Raw genomic sequence first — 18,171 nt, 5'->3', positions numbered from 1 at the left:
CACAACAGCGCTAAGCTTGTACAGGTCAACACTGTGTGAGCGCCACGTGGCCACGCAGGATTGGGTCATTGCTTTTTGTTTGTGCTTAAACAGACATTACTAATGGAATGTCTAGGGTGAACAAGTGCCAAAGTGTAAAAAGGCACAAATGACTGCGTGGGGTCTGAATGAAATGCTTCCAGTCAAAGATGGCAAAGTCCTCCGGAATTCTTCCCTGTATTGGATCGGGTTAAGAAATTATTCTAATAAGCCTTGGTGGTAAACTGAACTAAGATTGAATAAGAACTAAGGACCGTTCAAAATCTCTGCTTGGTAAAATTAATGATGGAGTGTAATATTGGGGGTGTGTCCTAAGGTTTTTGATCATATTTGGAGGGTATTGTACAAGATCATAATAAAACCAACAAGCAGAAATAACATTTTGAAATATGGAAAATACCATATTAACCGGAATATAAGACAACCTCGATTATACTATTAGTGAAACAACAACTAGGTAGATTGCAATTAATAAAAATGATAACTCTCCTTCTTTAATCACAATTATCTTAAAATTAGCATCATCTTGTTTGCCAACTTGCCCAGCTTGTTGTTGCTTCCCTTCAGGTTATTGGTGTGTGTGAGTGACCGGAACTAAAGCTCTGGGTCACTTGGGTAAAAGCCATTTGGCACCATCTGAATTTTTAGATCCCGAATAAAAGACTGCCCATATTTTCCAGATAAAAAATACTGTCTTATATTTGCGTCAATACTGTACTGTGATACGACACGAACAAAGTACAACTTTCATGACATTTTACCTCAGTGCTCTGCTCAGTTTATCGTAATTCATTTGGGGTTTGCACTTCCTGGCCCCCCAGAGCCGGGCCACCTCGTCTGGGTCCTTGATGACAAACTCGCCATAGTCCCCCTGCCAGGCGATGACATCGTGGTACTCCTCTTTCCTCAGAAGCTCCAGGATAAAGTGCCACAGCTGGATCTGCCTGGAACCCGGGCTGGACTCTGGCTTGTAGGCCCAGTCAGGGAAGGCGAACCCTGTCAATAGAAGGACAGACAGCTGTGAAGTAATCGTATGTTGCGATACCACGGCAGCTTACGCTGCATTACGAGCGGAGGTGCGTTTTGTTTCATAAAAGTCAAGGAGTTGTATGAGTTTAGACGTGATAAGAGTCAGCAGTTTTGTAAATGTTTCAGGTGAGTGCAGTCTACAAGAGCAAAGAGGATTATGAGTGTCTAGCCAAGTATAGATCACACATAAGAGCGCAGCTTAGTCAAGCTTGGAGTAGAGTGGCCTCATTCATATTTCACATAGCACATAAATGTCTGCTCGCTAACCTTTCCCTCTGCTTCCCTACAATGTCTGCTCTGCTCAAGCAATTCCTTGCCGTGTTTCCACTAATAGCCTAAGCAAGCAATCTATCTGATCAGAACCATACCACTTTTAGCCACACTTTGCCCGTAGATGTACATAAGAGGGAACTCAACACACAGTCCACTGATTGGTTGACAGAGAACGGGCACTTGTATAACAAATGGAGCATTCCAAGCCGTGTCATTGTGAGCTGAACAGAACTAAAACGCCTGGTAGAAATGTGCCTGTGAAAATCAAAGCAAGATTTGAACAACATGGTTATTTGGACATAATTACGATTTATTAAATATTGGTCATTGTAGCTCGAAGACAAAATAAAATTGATTAAATGCGATATCCTCAGATCGTAATGGGGCTTCTTTCAAACGTGGATCTAAACTGAATATGAATCAGGTCAAGGCGCCAACAAACACACACTAGAATCAAAGCATTTATTAAAAGGTGCTGTTTGTAACCTTTAAACGGCTGTCTAGAGGGTGCTAACTTTCCAAAGTCATATAAGCATTAAACTCCGCCTTCTTCCGGCTTTGTGCATGTAAACTATGCTGTTTGTTGTCAGTTAATTATAGCTTTTTTCTAAACTTTAACAACTTATATGAGCTCTCATTGAATGTGCATTCTATCGTAACAACAAGATGACAGCAAATTGTTCAGTGTTTCTTAGGAACTGCTTTTGTTTATGTGCATCAGACAGCTGTGAGTGACAGCCTGAACACCGCAGTATTTTCTCAGGCCAATGAGCAATTTTGATTCAATATAATAACGACTTGTGAAAAATATTGACATTTAAAAAATATATATGTTCTGTTAAACCATTAATGGAAACATAAGCTAGTGGTGTTCTGGTTATATTTTCTTTGAACAAGATGCAAACAGCCCCTTTAAGAAAAATACCTGCACTGATGTTGAAGTTTTGTTAATAGTAAACATACATGCACTCAAAATTCCGCAACTCCCATTGTGATGACCATTCATAAGCTAGCTAAACAAAAACAGTTAAATAATATCATTACAGTCACTATTATTGGACATTGGTCACTGGTTGAATGGGGGTTAAATCATTTACACTGTGTATCTGTATCTGAAATGGGTTACTTGAAAATTATGTATTATGAACAATACAGTATATAGTCAAAAATACTTTGTATTAGGGATGTACGGTATACCGGTATTAGTATAGTACCGCAATGCTAACAAATCATATTCAGTACTATACCACCTCTAAAAAGTTGATACCCAAATTTGTGGTATCATCCAAAACTAATGTAAAGTATCCAAACAACAGAAGAACAAGTGATTATTACATTTTAACAGAAGTTTAGATAGAACATGTTAAAAGAGAAAGTAAGCAGATAAATATCAGTAAACGAACAAGTAGATTAATAATTCATTTTCTATGACTTGTCTTTAATGATTTTGACAAAATAATAGAATGGAAAATGACACAATATGTTACTGCATATATCAGCAGCTAAATTAGGAGCCTTTGTTTGCGTACTTACTAATAAAAGAAAAGTTGTCTTGTATGTTCACTCTTTTATTTAAGGAAAAACTTGCAATAAGAAACCTATGTTTAATGTACCCTAAGATTTTCTGTTAAAATAAAGCCAATAATGCCATTTTTTGTGGTCCCCTTTATTTAGAAAAGTATTGAAAAGTACCGAAAAGTATTGAAATGCATGTTGGTACAGGTACCAAAATATTGGTATCGAAGACAACACTACATTGTATATATTGATATTTGGCTAGTAGAAAGAACAGCATGCATTTCTTAACCACAGAAACAAGGGAGGCCACAAATAACTTAGAAGTCCAAGTGTCAGTACTTAGGTTTATGCAACATTAAGCCACAGTGGCTCTTTGCAGGAAACACACTAAAACCGCTATGCTCCAAAGTTGTGTTAGTGGGGACTCCTCCACCTCTTTCCCCAATGCAGTCACACTCTCCCATGACCAGAGGAAAAACCATCCAGTCATCTCTCATCTCAATACACCTGCTGCACAGTGGGCGTTGGTATACATTACATGCACAGTGCACCGCTGTTTGCATGAGAGCAACAAAGTTTGAGCCACACAGGAAATGAGGCTACGAGACAAATCATCAGATTATGGGCATACAGCCTGTCAATGGATTTACCGGATGACAGCCCCAGGCGAGATGGATCACTGCGATAATCTGCGGCGCTCTAACCTGCCCGTAACCATTTGGTGACTTGCATAACACTATCATGTCAGTGCCACATCTGCCAGACTTTTATGAATCTGCACATTTATTTTGATTTATTATTTTTTCAGGCTCTTACATAACGCCTACAGAAGCGTGCACTAGCCGCTCTCCACTGCTTATGTTATTGACAACAGGCTGCACAGGGGTGTAATTGTGAAGACTGTGACTCACTCGCTATTACCACCTACTCGGAGTTCTATGGCACGATTTTGAATATCCGAATAACACTTTCCGGAGCAAGACGCATACACTCTTTCCAGCTCCAAATTCAAGACGGGATTTTAATAGCGCTGATTAATATGCAGCTTGAAGGAGGCCAATGGCACGGTCAGGAGCCAAGCCTGCAGGTCACTATGTAGTCATACGAAATTTCATCAAAATATTTTGTTTCCATCGCCACATTCTATCAAATATTCAATCACTGGCTTGCTTGATGTTTGTCAGCCACTCAAGTGAAGAGGTCGCTGGTCCAATCTCCAATCATGCTGAGAGGAACAAACAAGCTCTGCTTACTGGGATCTTGAACGCTGACCTGCAGTTCTGCTATCTGGCTGACAGCATCACAGCTAAGAAATACAGTAAATTAAAATTTGCTTAACTTAGCTTTGAGGTAAAATATTCTTCTGAGGAGTAAAGACTCATTAAAGGTTTGAACAACTAGCATGCACAAAGCCACACGAGATGAATTAAACTTGAACGGGTGTGCTTGTTTATTAGAAAGGGATGGCATCAAATGGCAATGTGTCCAAAAAAGGGAAAAACACACTAAAGGGTGTTAAAATAACAATACTGTATTTTCCGTACTACAAGGCACACCTAAAACCCCCCTTTTTTTTACCTCAAAACTCGACAGTGCGCCTTATAACCCGGTACGCCTAATGTATGGAATAATGGCAATATGTCTGAAGTAAACAACACCAAAAATGTTATACGTTCCATTGAAAATTTAGAACATTACACACGGCGCTCAAAAATCTATCAAAAATGTTTTCATACGACTTCGCTGTTGCCATTTCTAATATAAAGTAGTGTAAAGTTCTTACTTATATCTGTCAGTAAACTAGCCATGAAAGCACTAAAACATACCGGTGAAGTGAGTTTCAATTATTCACCCAAGGAACTTTAGTTATTAGAGAGTTCCGGTCGGACGGTTTTTCACGGGACACATTTCTGGCGTTGTTGTTGCACTAGTGAGCTACGGATGAGAAGATGCTGCTCCGTTATTTATTTACCGTAAGTAAAGTGTGAATGTCATTAAAACAGTTAGCTCCATCTTTTGACACTTCTTCCACTCCCGTCCTTGCACGCTACACCGCTACAACAAAGATGTCGGGGAGAAGACGATGTCGAAGGTGAGCCACGTAAATAAGACCGCCCACAAAATGGCGCATCCGAAAGAGACTGTCAGAAAGCGGCTCAAAGATGATCTGTAAAATATAATCAATGCAACATTTTGACCAAAGAACCACCATTACATGTTATGTAGACCACAAGGAAGTGTTTTACATTTAGAAAAAAAATAATAATAATATGACTCCATTAATGCGCCCTATAATCCGGTGTGCCTTATATATGAAAACAGATCAAAAATAGACCATTTATCGGCAGTGCTCCTTATAATCCGGTGCGCCCTATCGTCCGGAATATTCGGTAATGTGTTTTGTTTTTATGTTTTATGACGTGGAACTTTTTTTTACACTTGCAAAACCACTAAGGATGCATCAATGTGACATACTCAGTCAGTGAAACACTGCTGCATTACACTGATATTATCATTAATTGTTAGGGCTCGGACTTCTATTTTGCCATCTTTTAAGTCTTAATATCAACAGCGGTTAACTTCTTGTTAAACTCGTGTGACAAGTAAGTATGGCTAAGGCCTGTGTGTTTTACAGTAATCCGTAGACAAATTACTGTGACATTTGTATGACTGTTGAGAATGTTACAATGTTACCACACGAGTTGTCAGCATATGTCCTGAGTTAAATTTATGAACATACTTCTCAGTCTTTGATTATTCTGCGCACATCTTGCACACTTTTTCTTAAACTATTTTCTTTGCCACATTTAATCCAAAAGAATGGGCGTTAAAAGAAGAAGAATTTGAGGAGAATAGCACCACATACGTAAGTTTGGTAACCCTTTATTATGGGGAACATATGAACCATTAATTAGTTGCTTATTAACATAGGGTTAGGGTAAGACTTAGGGTCAGGGTTAGGGTTAGAGTTAGGGTTGGGGTTAGGGAATACTCTTAGTTAATGGCTTACTGCTTGTATAATAAGGCCATGCAGAATAAGGCATTAATAAGTACTTAATAATGACTAATTGACAGCCAATATGTTACTAATTTGCATGTTAATAAGCAACTAATTAATGATTCATATGTTCCCTATACTAAAGTGTTACCGTAAGTTTTAACGTAATGCAAAACAGTGGTTAAAGGGGAACTGCACATTTTTTGGAATTTCGCTTATCATTCACAATCCCTATGTAAAACAAGGACACGTTTTTCTTTATGAATTCTAATACATAAATAAACACTAACAAAAGTCAGCTAACAATGGATGCATTGGGATTCATGGAATCATTGCATCCACTGTGTCAATTGCGCCCATAAAGCCCTCTAAAAACATCTAAAAAACTCCAACAATGCTCCATTTACATGTTGTGACCTGGGTATTGACCAAGTATTAGCGATATTGTTATTATAAGCCCTAACGTTAAAGGGACTACTTTTAGTGCCGTATTGATCACAGAGAGAGGTAATAACTAGCTTATGCTGCTACTGACATATTGAGCTGGTGAGCTGCTGCATCGCCTCTCAGTTGGTAAAAGTTATTTCTAGATTATAAATTATAAATCATCGAAACGGGAAAATATAAACATTACATCAGTCGGCAATTGATTGAGAGCAGACATTGTACAGTAAGTAACTGTTTTAATATGTTTGAAGATTGTATATCTTGTTCAGCACTTAGCACTACTGTTACATGATGTTTAATGTTTCACTAAAGTTGGATCGTTTTAGCACACAGCTTCTAAAACTTGTAGCTCATCTTCCTTATTTTTAGGCTAAAAATATAAGGTTCTATTTGTCCCAAAGTAGTTGTTGTTTCTAATGAAGTCCCCCATGAGTAGTAGTTGTTGTTGTTGAAGAGAAAAGCAAACGATGTGATGCGTCTGTGAAATTAATACCACGCCGTATGCTTCAAATAAGCAAAAATACATAAATATTACATGTTATTATGAATGTGCCTGTTACAATATTACAAATATACTTACAACATGTAAAGCGTTGATGGATGTTTTTGGATGTTTTTAGACCACTTCATAGGCGGAATGAAGCAAATCCCCGTATGTGGGCTCTGTACCGAGGATGTCGTTGTGGCTTGTACAGCCCTTTGAGACACTTGTGATTTAGGGCTATATAAATAAACATTGATTGATTGATTGTGAGCTGACTTTTGCTAGCGTTTATTTATGAGTTAGAATGCATTAAAAAAATAAAAACGTGTTCTTGTCTTACACAATGATTGTGAATGATGAGCAACATTTCCAAAAAAGTGCAATTCTCCTTTAACTTCTTTTTACACTTGCATAACAAAGAAAACGTGAGATCTGCAACGTGACTCAACCTTGGCATCACATCGTCGTCATTCAATTTAAGGCTGAGTTTTGAATTACATTTTTATACTTGCATGACGCTTTAGATTGTCAAAATGGTATCGTCGTCATAATAGACCGAGCGAGTGGATAAAAGGCTGTCGTCCAATAACCGCTTAACGGTTTGAACCCAAGTCACTGCTGTTGTGTACTTTTGCCAGACACTTCCCCTACAGTGTAAAACAATGTGTCTGTAAAGTTAATAAAGGTTTTATGGCCTTGAAACTGTGTTTTACTTATCCTTCTATATTATGTCATGGGGAAATTGTTTGAACAAAACAAGTTGATTGCTAAGCAGACTTGTTGCACTGTATTAAAAGAAAACAACAACAAGCCAGTCGAACCGAATGAGCGCATGTGGTAATGTGAGTCATTGAGCGTGTAATGATCTCTTTGACTTTGGTTGTTGCACCGCAGATGTCACCACAGTGAAGAGTGGTGTTCACATACACTCAGGGATGTCATGGTAAGAACATTTCTTATCACGGTTATTGTGACCGAAATTAACATGGTTATCATTATTACTATAGCGGTGTTCAAAATTTTTAAGAAGTAGTACTTAACTAAGTTTTTTTTTTTTTTGTAAAACACACAGACAACACATTCAAAGTTATTTCCTTTGTAGAGGAAACCTTATTGTAGATAAGAACACTGTTTCATGTACCGCAAGTAGAAATTTAATGTGCATATGATAACAACACAGGCATTATAAACAAAGCCATTAGGCAGAAACAAAATAATAACATAAATAAATAAAAATACATGTGAACATTTTGCAAGATAGCATCTTATGGACATAAGAGATAAAACAAATAATTTAAGAATTTAGCAAAATGGCACCTGATGGCCATATGACAAAACTGCACTTTTTGTCCATGTAGTAAAAAATAGTGTTCATATATGAGATCTAGTCTTAACATAGGGCTGCACGATTATGGCCCTTAGAAAATGGATGGCTGGACATTGAAATCAAGATTACTCATTATGTTAGGTAAAACAGAGTTGGGTTGGAGTGTGAATGCGACGTGATCATGTAATTTGTAATGTCTAATAAAAAGGCTATAGATAAACATTATCCATATATTTAAAGATAAATGTGTGTTTTTGTTAAATAATAGTATCAACATGTCAGCTTTTTCTCATTACATGATGCCTTTATCTCTATTTTTACATTGTTTTATTTTTTCTAAGTTATGTACATTTACATGAACTAAATGTTTGTATATGTACGTGCTGTATCGAGACAAATCCATTTAGAGTTTGAGCAGAAATGTGTCCTATTATACACAATAAAACATTAACAAAATGTTTTTTAAAGTAATACCGTTGTGACTAGAGATGTCCGATATTATCGGCCGATAAATGCTTTAAAATGTAATATCGGAAATTATCGGTATCGTTTTTTTAATTATCGGTATCGTTTTTTTGTGTGTTTTTTTTAAATTAAATCAACATAAAAAACACAAGATACACTTACAATTAGTGCACCAACCCAAAAAAACTCCCTCCCCCATTTACACTCATTCACACAAAAGGGTTGTTTCTTTCTGTTATTAATATTCTGGTTCCTACATTATATATCAACATATATCAATACAGTCTGCAAGGGATACAGTCCGTAAGCACACATGATTGTGCGTGCTGCTGGTCCACTTATAGTACTAACCTTTAACAGTTAATTTGACTAATTTTCATTAATTACTAGTTTCTATGTAACTGTTTTTATATTGTTTTACTTTCTTTTGTATTCAAGAAAATGTTTTTAATTTATTTATCTTATTTTTTTTTTTTTTAAAAGGACCTTATCTTCACCATACCTGGTTGTCCAAATTAGGCATAATAATGTGTTAATTCCACGACTGTATATATCGGTATAGGTTGATATCGGTATCGGTAATTAAAGAGTTGGACAATATCGGATATCGGCAAAAAGCCATTATCGGACATCCCTAGTTGTGACATGAAAAAACCCACAAGTAATGTAAAAAAAACATGGTGTTTACTTTTTGATATCAATATAAAACACAAAGCAGTTTGGCTAATGAAGAGAAAGTCAAATAAACAAGTTTTGTTCTTCTCCTTTAACACCATGTGATTCAGTGCAACAGTTTGGCCTACAAAAATAAACAGGAGAAATACCTCTCACATCCAATACAAAATCTTTGTGCCTCACTGACAACCTAGTCTGGCGACACTTCACAGCTCACTTAGAACATTTGAGCTAATGGTAATGTCATTGAACACAAACAAAGTTAGCAGCCAAATAATAAACAAGTGGTCATCCCAGTAAACAAACATTTATATACAAGTTGTGGCAACTTTCAGTGAAGGACGCTGTGTTGCACTTTCAAAATGAAACTGCAACATCAAATATTTTTCTCCTACCGCTGTATACTTTTTGTGTGGGACAAATGCATCTGTCTCCAGTATTGTCCACACCTGTTGCCATCTAATAAAAGCAGTGTGCTCTTAAACGCATGCCGAGACTCTACGGAAGTGGAATCGAGTGAAATGAAGTAAAACAAAGCGATCGGGTCCGTTTACTCTGAGGGAAAATCTCCACAGCAAGTTTGTGTAGTTGCCGCCATGTTTTCTAAACCCAAACTGCGCTAGTGCGCATGCGCCGGCGTTGCTGCGACTCGGTCTCCAGGAAGTGAGCGGTGTCGCCTAAAATGCATTAATTAACGACAGTTTTTCGGCAATTAAAAATTTAAACGGTACAATGAACCGTCTGGAATTTTACCGTGGTTTACTATTACACCGTTTGCTGTTACTTCCCTACATACACTTGATACATCGCGTAGAAGAGTGTAAGACGCTTCCTTAGCCCAATACTGACCCAAAGCAAGAGCGAGAGAGTGAAAAAGGAGGAAGGCTGTGAGCAAGGACAGCTGTCTTTTGTCCTTCTAGATCACAGGTGTCAAACTCAAAGCCTGGAAATAATATGCGTTAATAGAATGCTTAATCTTTTCTTACTAAAAATATATGTTCTTTCCCTTTTGACATTAAAAAACATGTACTGCATGCAATTGCATATATTTTAAAATTCAATATCATCAAAATCAAAATATTATATGTGTTCTAAAAATATTTTTTGTTAAAATAAAGATAAATACTTTACTTAAATATCTGCTTAACTTATGATTTCAAAACAAAATATCAATCAAATTGTAGACTGTAAAATTGACAATAGATTTTACGGTTACATTTTTTACCGTAAAAACAACTTTGGTACTGTTTTTTTTCCATATACAGTAAGACACTAAAACATTAAAAAACAAACAAAAAAACCCATTAAAACAACAAGATTTTACAGTATAAAAAACACAACTGGCAGCTCTGTTGCTTGAATTTTACCACTAAAAACAGTGGTATTGTTTTTCCATTCCATTCCATTTTTTTAGAATGCTGTAAAAAACCCACTGCTTTTACTGTAAAATTCCGGTGACCAAGCTGCCAGTTTTTAAAGTAAAATTTGAATATTTTTTTGCACCTTATGTAAAAAAATATATTGTTAATGTATTGTATATATACATGTATATTCATATATTACTCATTGTTAAATGCGGTCCTCTGAGGGCAACCATAACTGCGATGTGGCCCTTAATGAAAACGAGTTTGACACCCCTGTTCTAGCTTTTGGTGACAGATCTGTGATTTTGGCAACCAATCTGTGTGTCCAAGTGAAGGAGTGCTGCAGATATTGTGACTTTGCACCACCACCTCGTCTTTGACCTCTACTCAGGCTGCTTTCTTCCCTCCTCAGTCCCGGGGGGGAGACACCAGATAGCCATTACTGCATACACACACAATCTGCATCAATAATGTAGAGACTTGTGTGCATGTGTGTGTGTGTGTGTGTCGAGCTCTAACGAGAGGGGTGCGTCTAATCTCTGCCCTGGGACACTGGAGAGAGTGCATCAAGTGAGGGGCAGGTGGTAGAAAGTGATGTGAACAGGGGGACAGGGTTTGAAGGAGGTGGGAGTGAAATAGAAGAACGAAGAACACAAGACGGGGCGAGAGGCACGACATGCGCAGAATTGAGAAGAGAAAAAGTAGCGGGACGAGGGGGTGGCAGTGGGGACGAGTGGGAAGAGAGCGAGACAATGACCGGAGTGGGAGAGAAGGGGGGATGGAGGGGGGATTAAGGGAGCGATGAGATCATAGCTCCTCTGCTAGTCTGTTGTCATCCAGGTCAGATTGCTTCACCCCCCTGATACCCACTTTCCCCCATTCTTCCCCCTTCGCCCTCTTCCAGCTCTCCTGGAGTGCGGATGCCTCTTTTCCTCAGCGTGCTCCTGCTGGCTGGCCCCTCACAGGCTTCCATGACTGCTCATCATCCAGCTATGTGAGGTCCTCACCAGTCAGATGCAATGCGGGGACCTTTAGTGTTCAGAAATTTGAGCAGGTGCTTGAATTTAGCAATTTAGGTTAATCTTGCAAAAGTCCTGCAAAAAGTGCAGTAAAGCTAAAAAAAACAACATTGTAGTGTCCTTATTATTTTCACATTACTTTGTGTAAACTTTTCTACTCCCCAACCATTGCACACAAAAGGGTGAACGTTTGCCAAAACATGCACCCCTAATGTGTTGCCTGTGCTATCATTTTTCCTGGTGGCACTGTTCTTAAACTACCAAAGTGTGACCCCATGAATTGGATTGACTTGAAATTTCTCACACAGCTCAACACACACTTTAACTTTATCGTGCACTGACAAGCATATATTTGTAGGATTCGAGCTAGATTAGTTTGAAAAAACATGGCTGCCATCAAGGAAAACTTTGGCAACTGATTGTGTACAAACACAATATCACAATTTTGGGCTTTAACTTCATGAGGGCTCGTCAGATGCAACTTTCTGTTTTCTTAGAATAGTGAGTGGAACCTCTTATGCAAAACAGTATATGGATGGACTTACTAGATCAGTGGTTCTCAAACTTTTTTCACCAAGTACCACCTCAGAAAAAACTTGACTCTCCAAGAACAAACCCCAAAACCGGTGAAGTTGGCACGTTGTGTAAATGGTAAATAAAAACAGAATACAATGATTTGCAAATCCATTTCAACCTATATTAAATTGAATAGACTGCAAAGACAAGATACTTAACGTTCAAACTGGAAAACCTTGTTATTTTTTGCAAATATTAACTCATTTGGAATTTGATGCCTGCAACATTTTTCAAAAAAGCTGGCATAAGTGGCAAAAAAGACTGAGAAAGTTGAGGAATGCTCATCAAACACTTATTTGGAACATCCCACAGGTGAACAGGCTAATTGGTAACAGGTGGGTTCCATGATTGGGTGTAAAAGCAGCTTCCATGAAATGCTCAGTCATTCACAAACAAGGATGGGGTGAGGGTCACCACTTTGTGAACAGAAGCCTGAGCAAATTGTTTAAGAACAACATTTGTCAACCAGCTATTGCAAGGAATTTAGGGATTTCACCATCTACAGTCCATAATATCATCAAAAGGTTCAGAGAATCTGGAGAAATCACTGCATGTAAGCACCAAGGCTAAAAACCAACATTGAATGCCTGTGACCTTCGATCCCTCAGGCGGTACTGCATCAGTGACATCCGTGTGTAAAGGATATCACCACATGGGCTCAAGAACACTTCAGAAAACCACTGCCAGTAACTACAGTTTGTCGCATCTGTAAGTGCAAGTTAAAACTCTACTATGCAAAGCGAAAGCCATTTATCAACAATACCCAGAAATTCCGCCTGCTTTGCTAGGACAGAGCTCATCTAAGATGGACTGATGCAAAGTGAAAAAGTGTTCTGTGGTCTGACGAGTCCACATTTCAAATTGTTTTTGGAAACTGTGGACTTTGTGTCCTCCGTAACAAAGAGGAAAAGAACCATCCGGATTATTCGAGGCGCAAAGTTGAAAAGCCAGCATCTGTGATGGTATGGCGGTGTATTAGTGCCCAAGACATGGGTAACTTACACATCTGTGAAGGCATCATTAATGCTGAAAAGTACATACAGGTTTTGGAGCAACATATGTTCCCATCCAAGCAACGTTATCATGGACGCCCCTGCTTATTTCAGCAAGACAATGCCAAGCCACGTGTTACAACAGCGTGGCTTCATAGTAAAAGAGTGCGGGTACTAGACTGGTCTGCCTGTAGTCCAGATCTGTCTTCCATTTCAAATGTGTGGCGCAAAAAGAAGCCTAAATTACCACAACGGAGACCCCGGACTGTTGAACAAGTTAAGCTGTACATCAAGCAAGAATGGGATGGATTCCACCTGAAAAGCTTCAAAAATTGGTCTCCTCAGTTCCCAAATGTTTACTGAGTGTTGTTAAAAGGAAAGGCCGTGTAACAGTGGTAAAAATGCCCCTGTGCCAACTTTTTTGCAATGTGTTGCTGCCATTAAATTTTAAGTTCATGTTTATTTGCAAAAAAAACAACAAATGCTTTTCCGTTTGAACATTAAATATCTTGTCTTTGCAGTCTATTTAATTGAATGTAGGTAGAAAAGGATTTGAAAATCATTGTATTCTGTTTTTATTAACAAATTACACAACGTGCCAACTTCACTGGTTTTGGTTTTATACTACCATAATGACTAACATTTAAATACAGTAGTATAGCAGGCCTATGTATTTATTAAAAACAAGGCAGAGGTTTTATTTTACAAGTTTATTTAATATTTGGGCCACTGTAACAGAACACACAGTTTGAAAAGTAACACTGTGTTTGAATAAAGGAAAACAAAACACTGTACTTTAGTTAAGGGACTCGTTGGCGTACCACTTAATGGAGCCTGTGTACGCAGTTTGAGAATCACTGTGCTAGCTAATGATGATTTCAAAACTATTCAAAGCACAGAAACGATTGAAAATGAGAATAATTTGTTTCCGGGTTAAACTGCCGCCATTTTAAAGCCTTTATTGACTTTGCAATAATTATTTACTGGCATATAAATGTAAAAATGTGCCCCCATGGTGTCATGGTACACACTGCTGCCTTTCATGAAGACAGCGCAGGTTTGTTATGAGGCCAGGGCCCCATTAGAGATTTTTATTACCGTCCCAAGGCCGCACAAATAGGAAGGTTCCGCCAGGAAAGCCATCCGGCAGAAAAACTAAGAAAAAAATACTCATGATTTGTGATTGAGTTGCTATAAAAACCCACTGTTTAGTAGAATGTAAAAACAGTAAAACTGTTTGAGTAGGAGTGTAAAAGTCAATGTTAGTGGTGTGAACTATGAGTTTTAATGCAAACTTTTAGTATACATTAGCGGTGTGAACTATGAGTTTTAATGCAAACTTTTAGTAAACATTTTATTTAAATTCTATGACATTAGTGGCAATCAATTTCAGCTGTTTTTCCTTAGTTTATAAAGTTTTGTATGACATGACTCCACTTGAGCATTGCTAGTTACATTATAGCGAGTAAAATCTTTGTGTACTGTTTCAAGAAAACCTAAAAACATACGTACTTTTAAAGGCCACATTTTTAGTTCTAATCAGCAGTTGGATCGCAGCTAAATATAATCCAAAACGTCTTCTTTAGTGGGTTTGTATGCCACTGTGAAGCACTTTGAATATCCCTGACAGAATTCTGCAATATAGTGTACATAGCGCAGCCTTGCAAGTAGTTCAAAGAAAAAGGAAGACTGCCCGGAACACACAGATTTAGAACTGAAGTACCAAGTGTATGTTGGCCAAACTGCTGACGGGAAAGAAGACCGTCCCAGGACGTGAGAATCTGAGCAGCAAACCCGACTCAACTGACAGCCCTGTGATAAAATAACAGCCGAGTAGCAAATATAGGGTTTTTACAAAACTACAAACTTTAAAGGTCCCCTTTGATACAAAGGTGACTTTCTAATGATGTCCTAGCAGTAATATTTGTCCATATTTGCCTAGGATTAGGATTGGATTATGAGACCCAAACAGTCACCAAACCCATCCTGAGATAGAGGAGCCCACCTCGTGTATAGGACAGCTTTGCAAAAAAAAATAAAAAATACAAATCAGGCTTTGCTACACATATTGAAATAAAGCCTGGAGCTCTGCCAACAATCTGTCAATCATCTACCTATTGGCCAATTTATTTTTCTCCTGTAAATAGGCTAACCTAGCAGGATGTTCCTGTTAAAATGTGAGCGTAATGTTGGCATCGTAGCTCCCATAGCTATGCTAGTATTGCTAATGTATGTGTCCTCCTCTCCTACTCCTAATGTTACAATGTTGTGTGTGGTATATGACATCAACTACGTGCAGCCAGCGAGTGTGCAAAACGTGGATAAAATGCGCAATTGCACTTCTCGGAGACCCACACTCCGTGGTAGACATGGGTGGACAAACACAGCTCATGAGCATTAAGGCTACAGACACACAAAATGGCGTGTTCCCACTAGGACTTACTTACTTATGTTTTTAAACTCCCGGTAACAGTTAGAGATGCTACCTCAGTAGAAGCATTTAAGTCACATCTTAAAACTCATTTGTATACTCTAGCCTTTAAATAGACCCCCCTTTTTTAGACCAGTTGATCTGCCGTTTTCTTTTCTCCTTTGCCCCCTCGCCGGGTTATTCCGGTTCCGGTGACCATGGATGATGTGCTGGCTGTCCAGAGTTGGGACCCGGGATGGACCGCTCGCCTGTGCATCAGTTGGGGACGTCTCTGCGCTACTGACCTGTCTCCGCTCGGGATGGTCTTCTGCTGGCCCCACTATTGGGACTGTACTTAGAGGGGGGGGTTACCCACATATGCGATCCTCCCCAAGGTTCTCATAGTCATTCACATCGGCGTCCCTTGTGTGGGCTCTGTGCCGAGGATGTCGTTGTGGCTTGTGCAGCCCTTTGAGACTTTTGTGATTTAGGGCTGTATAAATAAACATTGATTGATTGATTGATAAACTGTCTGAATTCTATCATCATGGATAGATTTTGGACACTTCCAATACACTATAGTGGGATAGCTGACACTTATTTAAAATTGTTAGGAAAAATTACAGTCATTTTCCAGACTATAAACTGCTACTTTTTTCCTTCACTTTGAATTCTGCGGTTTGTTAGTTTCACAATTTGATTAAAACAATTCATACTTACTAAACCATCCCATGTGTCATGTTTTTCATTCCTATTTGTCCTTGTAATGTAATAAGTATTAGCATTAGCAAATGTGCTAACACGTCTACAAGTGGTCAAATGCAGAGGACACATTTCACCACACCTAGTGTGTGTGTGACAATCATTGGTACTTTAACTTTAAGGGTCTACAAGTTTTTGAGTAATTATGAACATACAACGCCATTATTTTTGTATTGATTGATTGTAATTGATATTGTTTCAGTTTAACAAATTCCTCAGTAAAATCACCGAGACGTCACTGTAGAGTTATTGAGTCCATTTAGCTCGGGGGTCGGCAACCCGCGGCTTTTTAGCGCCGCCCTAGTGGCTCCCTGGAGCTTTTTCAAAAGTGTACGAAAATCCTTTTTGTTTTAATATTGTTTCTGTAAGAGAGAAAACTTGACACAATCAATCAATTAATCAATGTTTATTTATATAGCCCTAACCTTCCCAATTGTTACAAATCCCACTGTTTATATTAAACATGAGTCACTGATGAGAGAATATGGCAAGCGCAGTTTTGTCCTACTAATTTCGGCGGTCCTTGAACACAGCGTAGTTTGTTTACATGTACAACTTTCTCCGACGCTGCCACAGTAAGACGTGTTTTATGCCACTCATTCTTTGTCTCATTTTGTCCAACAAACGTTTCATGCTGTGTGTAAATGCACAAAGGTAAGCTTTGTTGATGTTATTGACATGTGTGGAGTGCTAATCATGCATATTTGGTCAGCGCATGGCTGCAAGCTAATCAATGCTAAAATGCCATTTAGGCTAGCTGTATGTACATGATGCATGACTATGGCTCGTTTGTAGGTATATTTGAGCTCATTTAATTTCCTTTACTTATGTCCTATGTGTATTTAATTTATATTTGCATGTCTCATGACACATTATCTGTATGTAATATTGGCTGCATGTCTGATAGTTGTTTGTGTGCCATGTTGTTCCAGACCACAGCAAACGTTACCCAGCTTGCCAAAGATTGTAATAAATCCACTAAGAAAACAGCCTGCCGTTTCCTTTAACTTGGTCACACACATCTATAACTTTGGCCATTGTAAGTCAGTAATTTCCAGGAGTTATCTCACCCTCTGAGAAGCTTCTGTTTTACTAATGTTTTCCGATGTTACAAAAATTGGTAGAATAAATATTACATTTCAACATTTCTATCAACAAAGATTTGCGTCGTCAGCCAGCGAAACATAGTCATTTTGATAGTTAATAGCTAATATAAAGACTTACACCAAGTGTTGCCTGCATTATAAGACTTACATAATTTCAATTTTTTGCAGCTCCAGAAGGATTTTTTTTTGTATTTTTGGTCCAATATGTCTCTTTCAACATTTTGGGTTGCCAACCCCTGATTGGCTGATAAGAGAGCTAGTTTCAGCAGTTAAGATGCTACGATGAGTTCTGTTGTGTTTGTTTGTAAACATTCAAAGTATGTAAATAAATATCTACAAAATATTTCTCTGTAAATGACTCATTTCACAGCGTATGTGGTGTATAGTCCGATGTGACTAATATATGGAAAAATATTTTTTCTTTAAAAATTTAGTGGGTGCGGCTTATATTCCAGTGTGCTCTATAGTCCGGAAAATACGGTATGTAATATGGGACCTTCAAAATTTGATCCGTTTTGGTGGGGGATGAGGACCTGTGTGTGTCATGGTAGGCTCAGAAAACCCCTAAAGAGCATTCAAATGTGAGAGCCAGACAGCAGTAGCCGTTAGCGCATTCATTCAAACACAAGTAAACACATTCTCGCCTTTGTCACGCCTGCTCGGTTGAGTGAAACCGCCTGAAGCTTC

The 18,171-nt window shown here is 38.3% G+C and overlaps 1 protein-coding gene across 2 annotated transcripts in view; it reads right to left on the bottom strand.

Moving 5' to 3' along the window:
• The window catches only part of erfl3 (Ets2 repressor factor like 3), a 163,363-nt gene that overhangs the window by 30,476 nt on the left and 114,716 nt on the right, over window positions 1-18,171 (bottom strand). For both annotated transcript variants that reach the window (XM_062063895.1, XM_062063894.1), the window contains exon 2: window positions 801-1,035. In XM_062063895.1, coding sequence (XP_061919879.1) covers window positions 801-832 — 32 coding nt within the window. In that variant the 5' untranslated portion in view covers window positions 833-1,035. The remainder of the gene's footprint in view (window positions 1-800; window positions 1,036-18,171) is intronic.

This window comes from Entelurus aequoreus, linkage group LG11 (genome assembly GCF_033978785.1).
Source record: "Entelurus aequoreus isolate RoL-2023_Sb linkage group LG11, RoL_Eaeq_v1.1, whole genome shotgun sequence".
In the NCBI taxonomy this organism is placed as follows: Eukaryota; Metazoa; Chordata; class Actinopteri; order Syngnathiformes; family Syngnathidae; genus Entelurus; species Entelurus aequoreus.
Note: the sequence above shows the minus strand (reverse complement) of the source record. Positions and strands in the feature narration are given on the sequence as shown.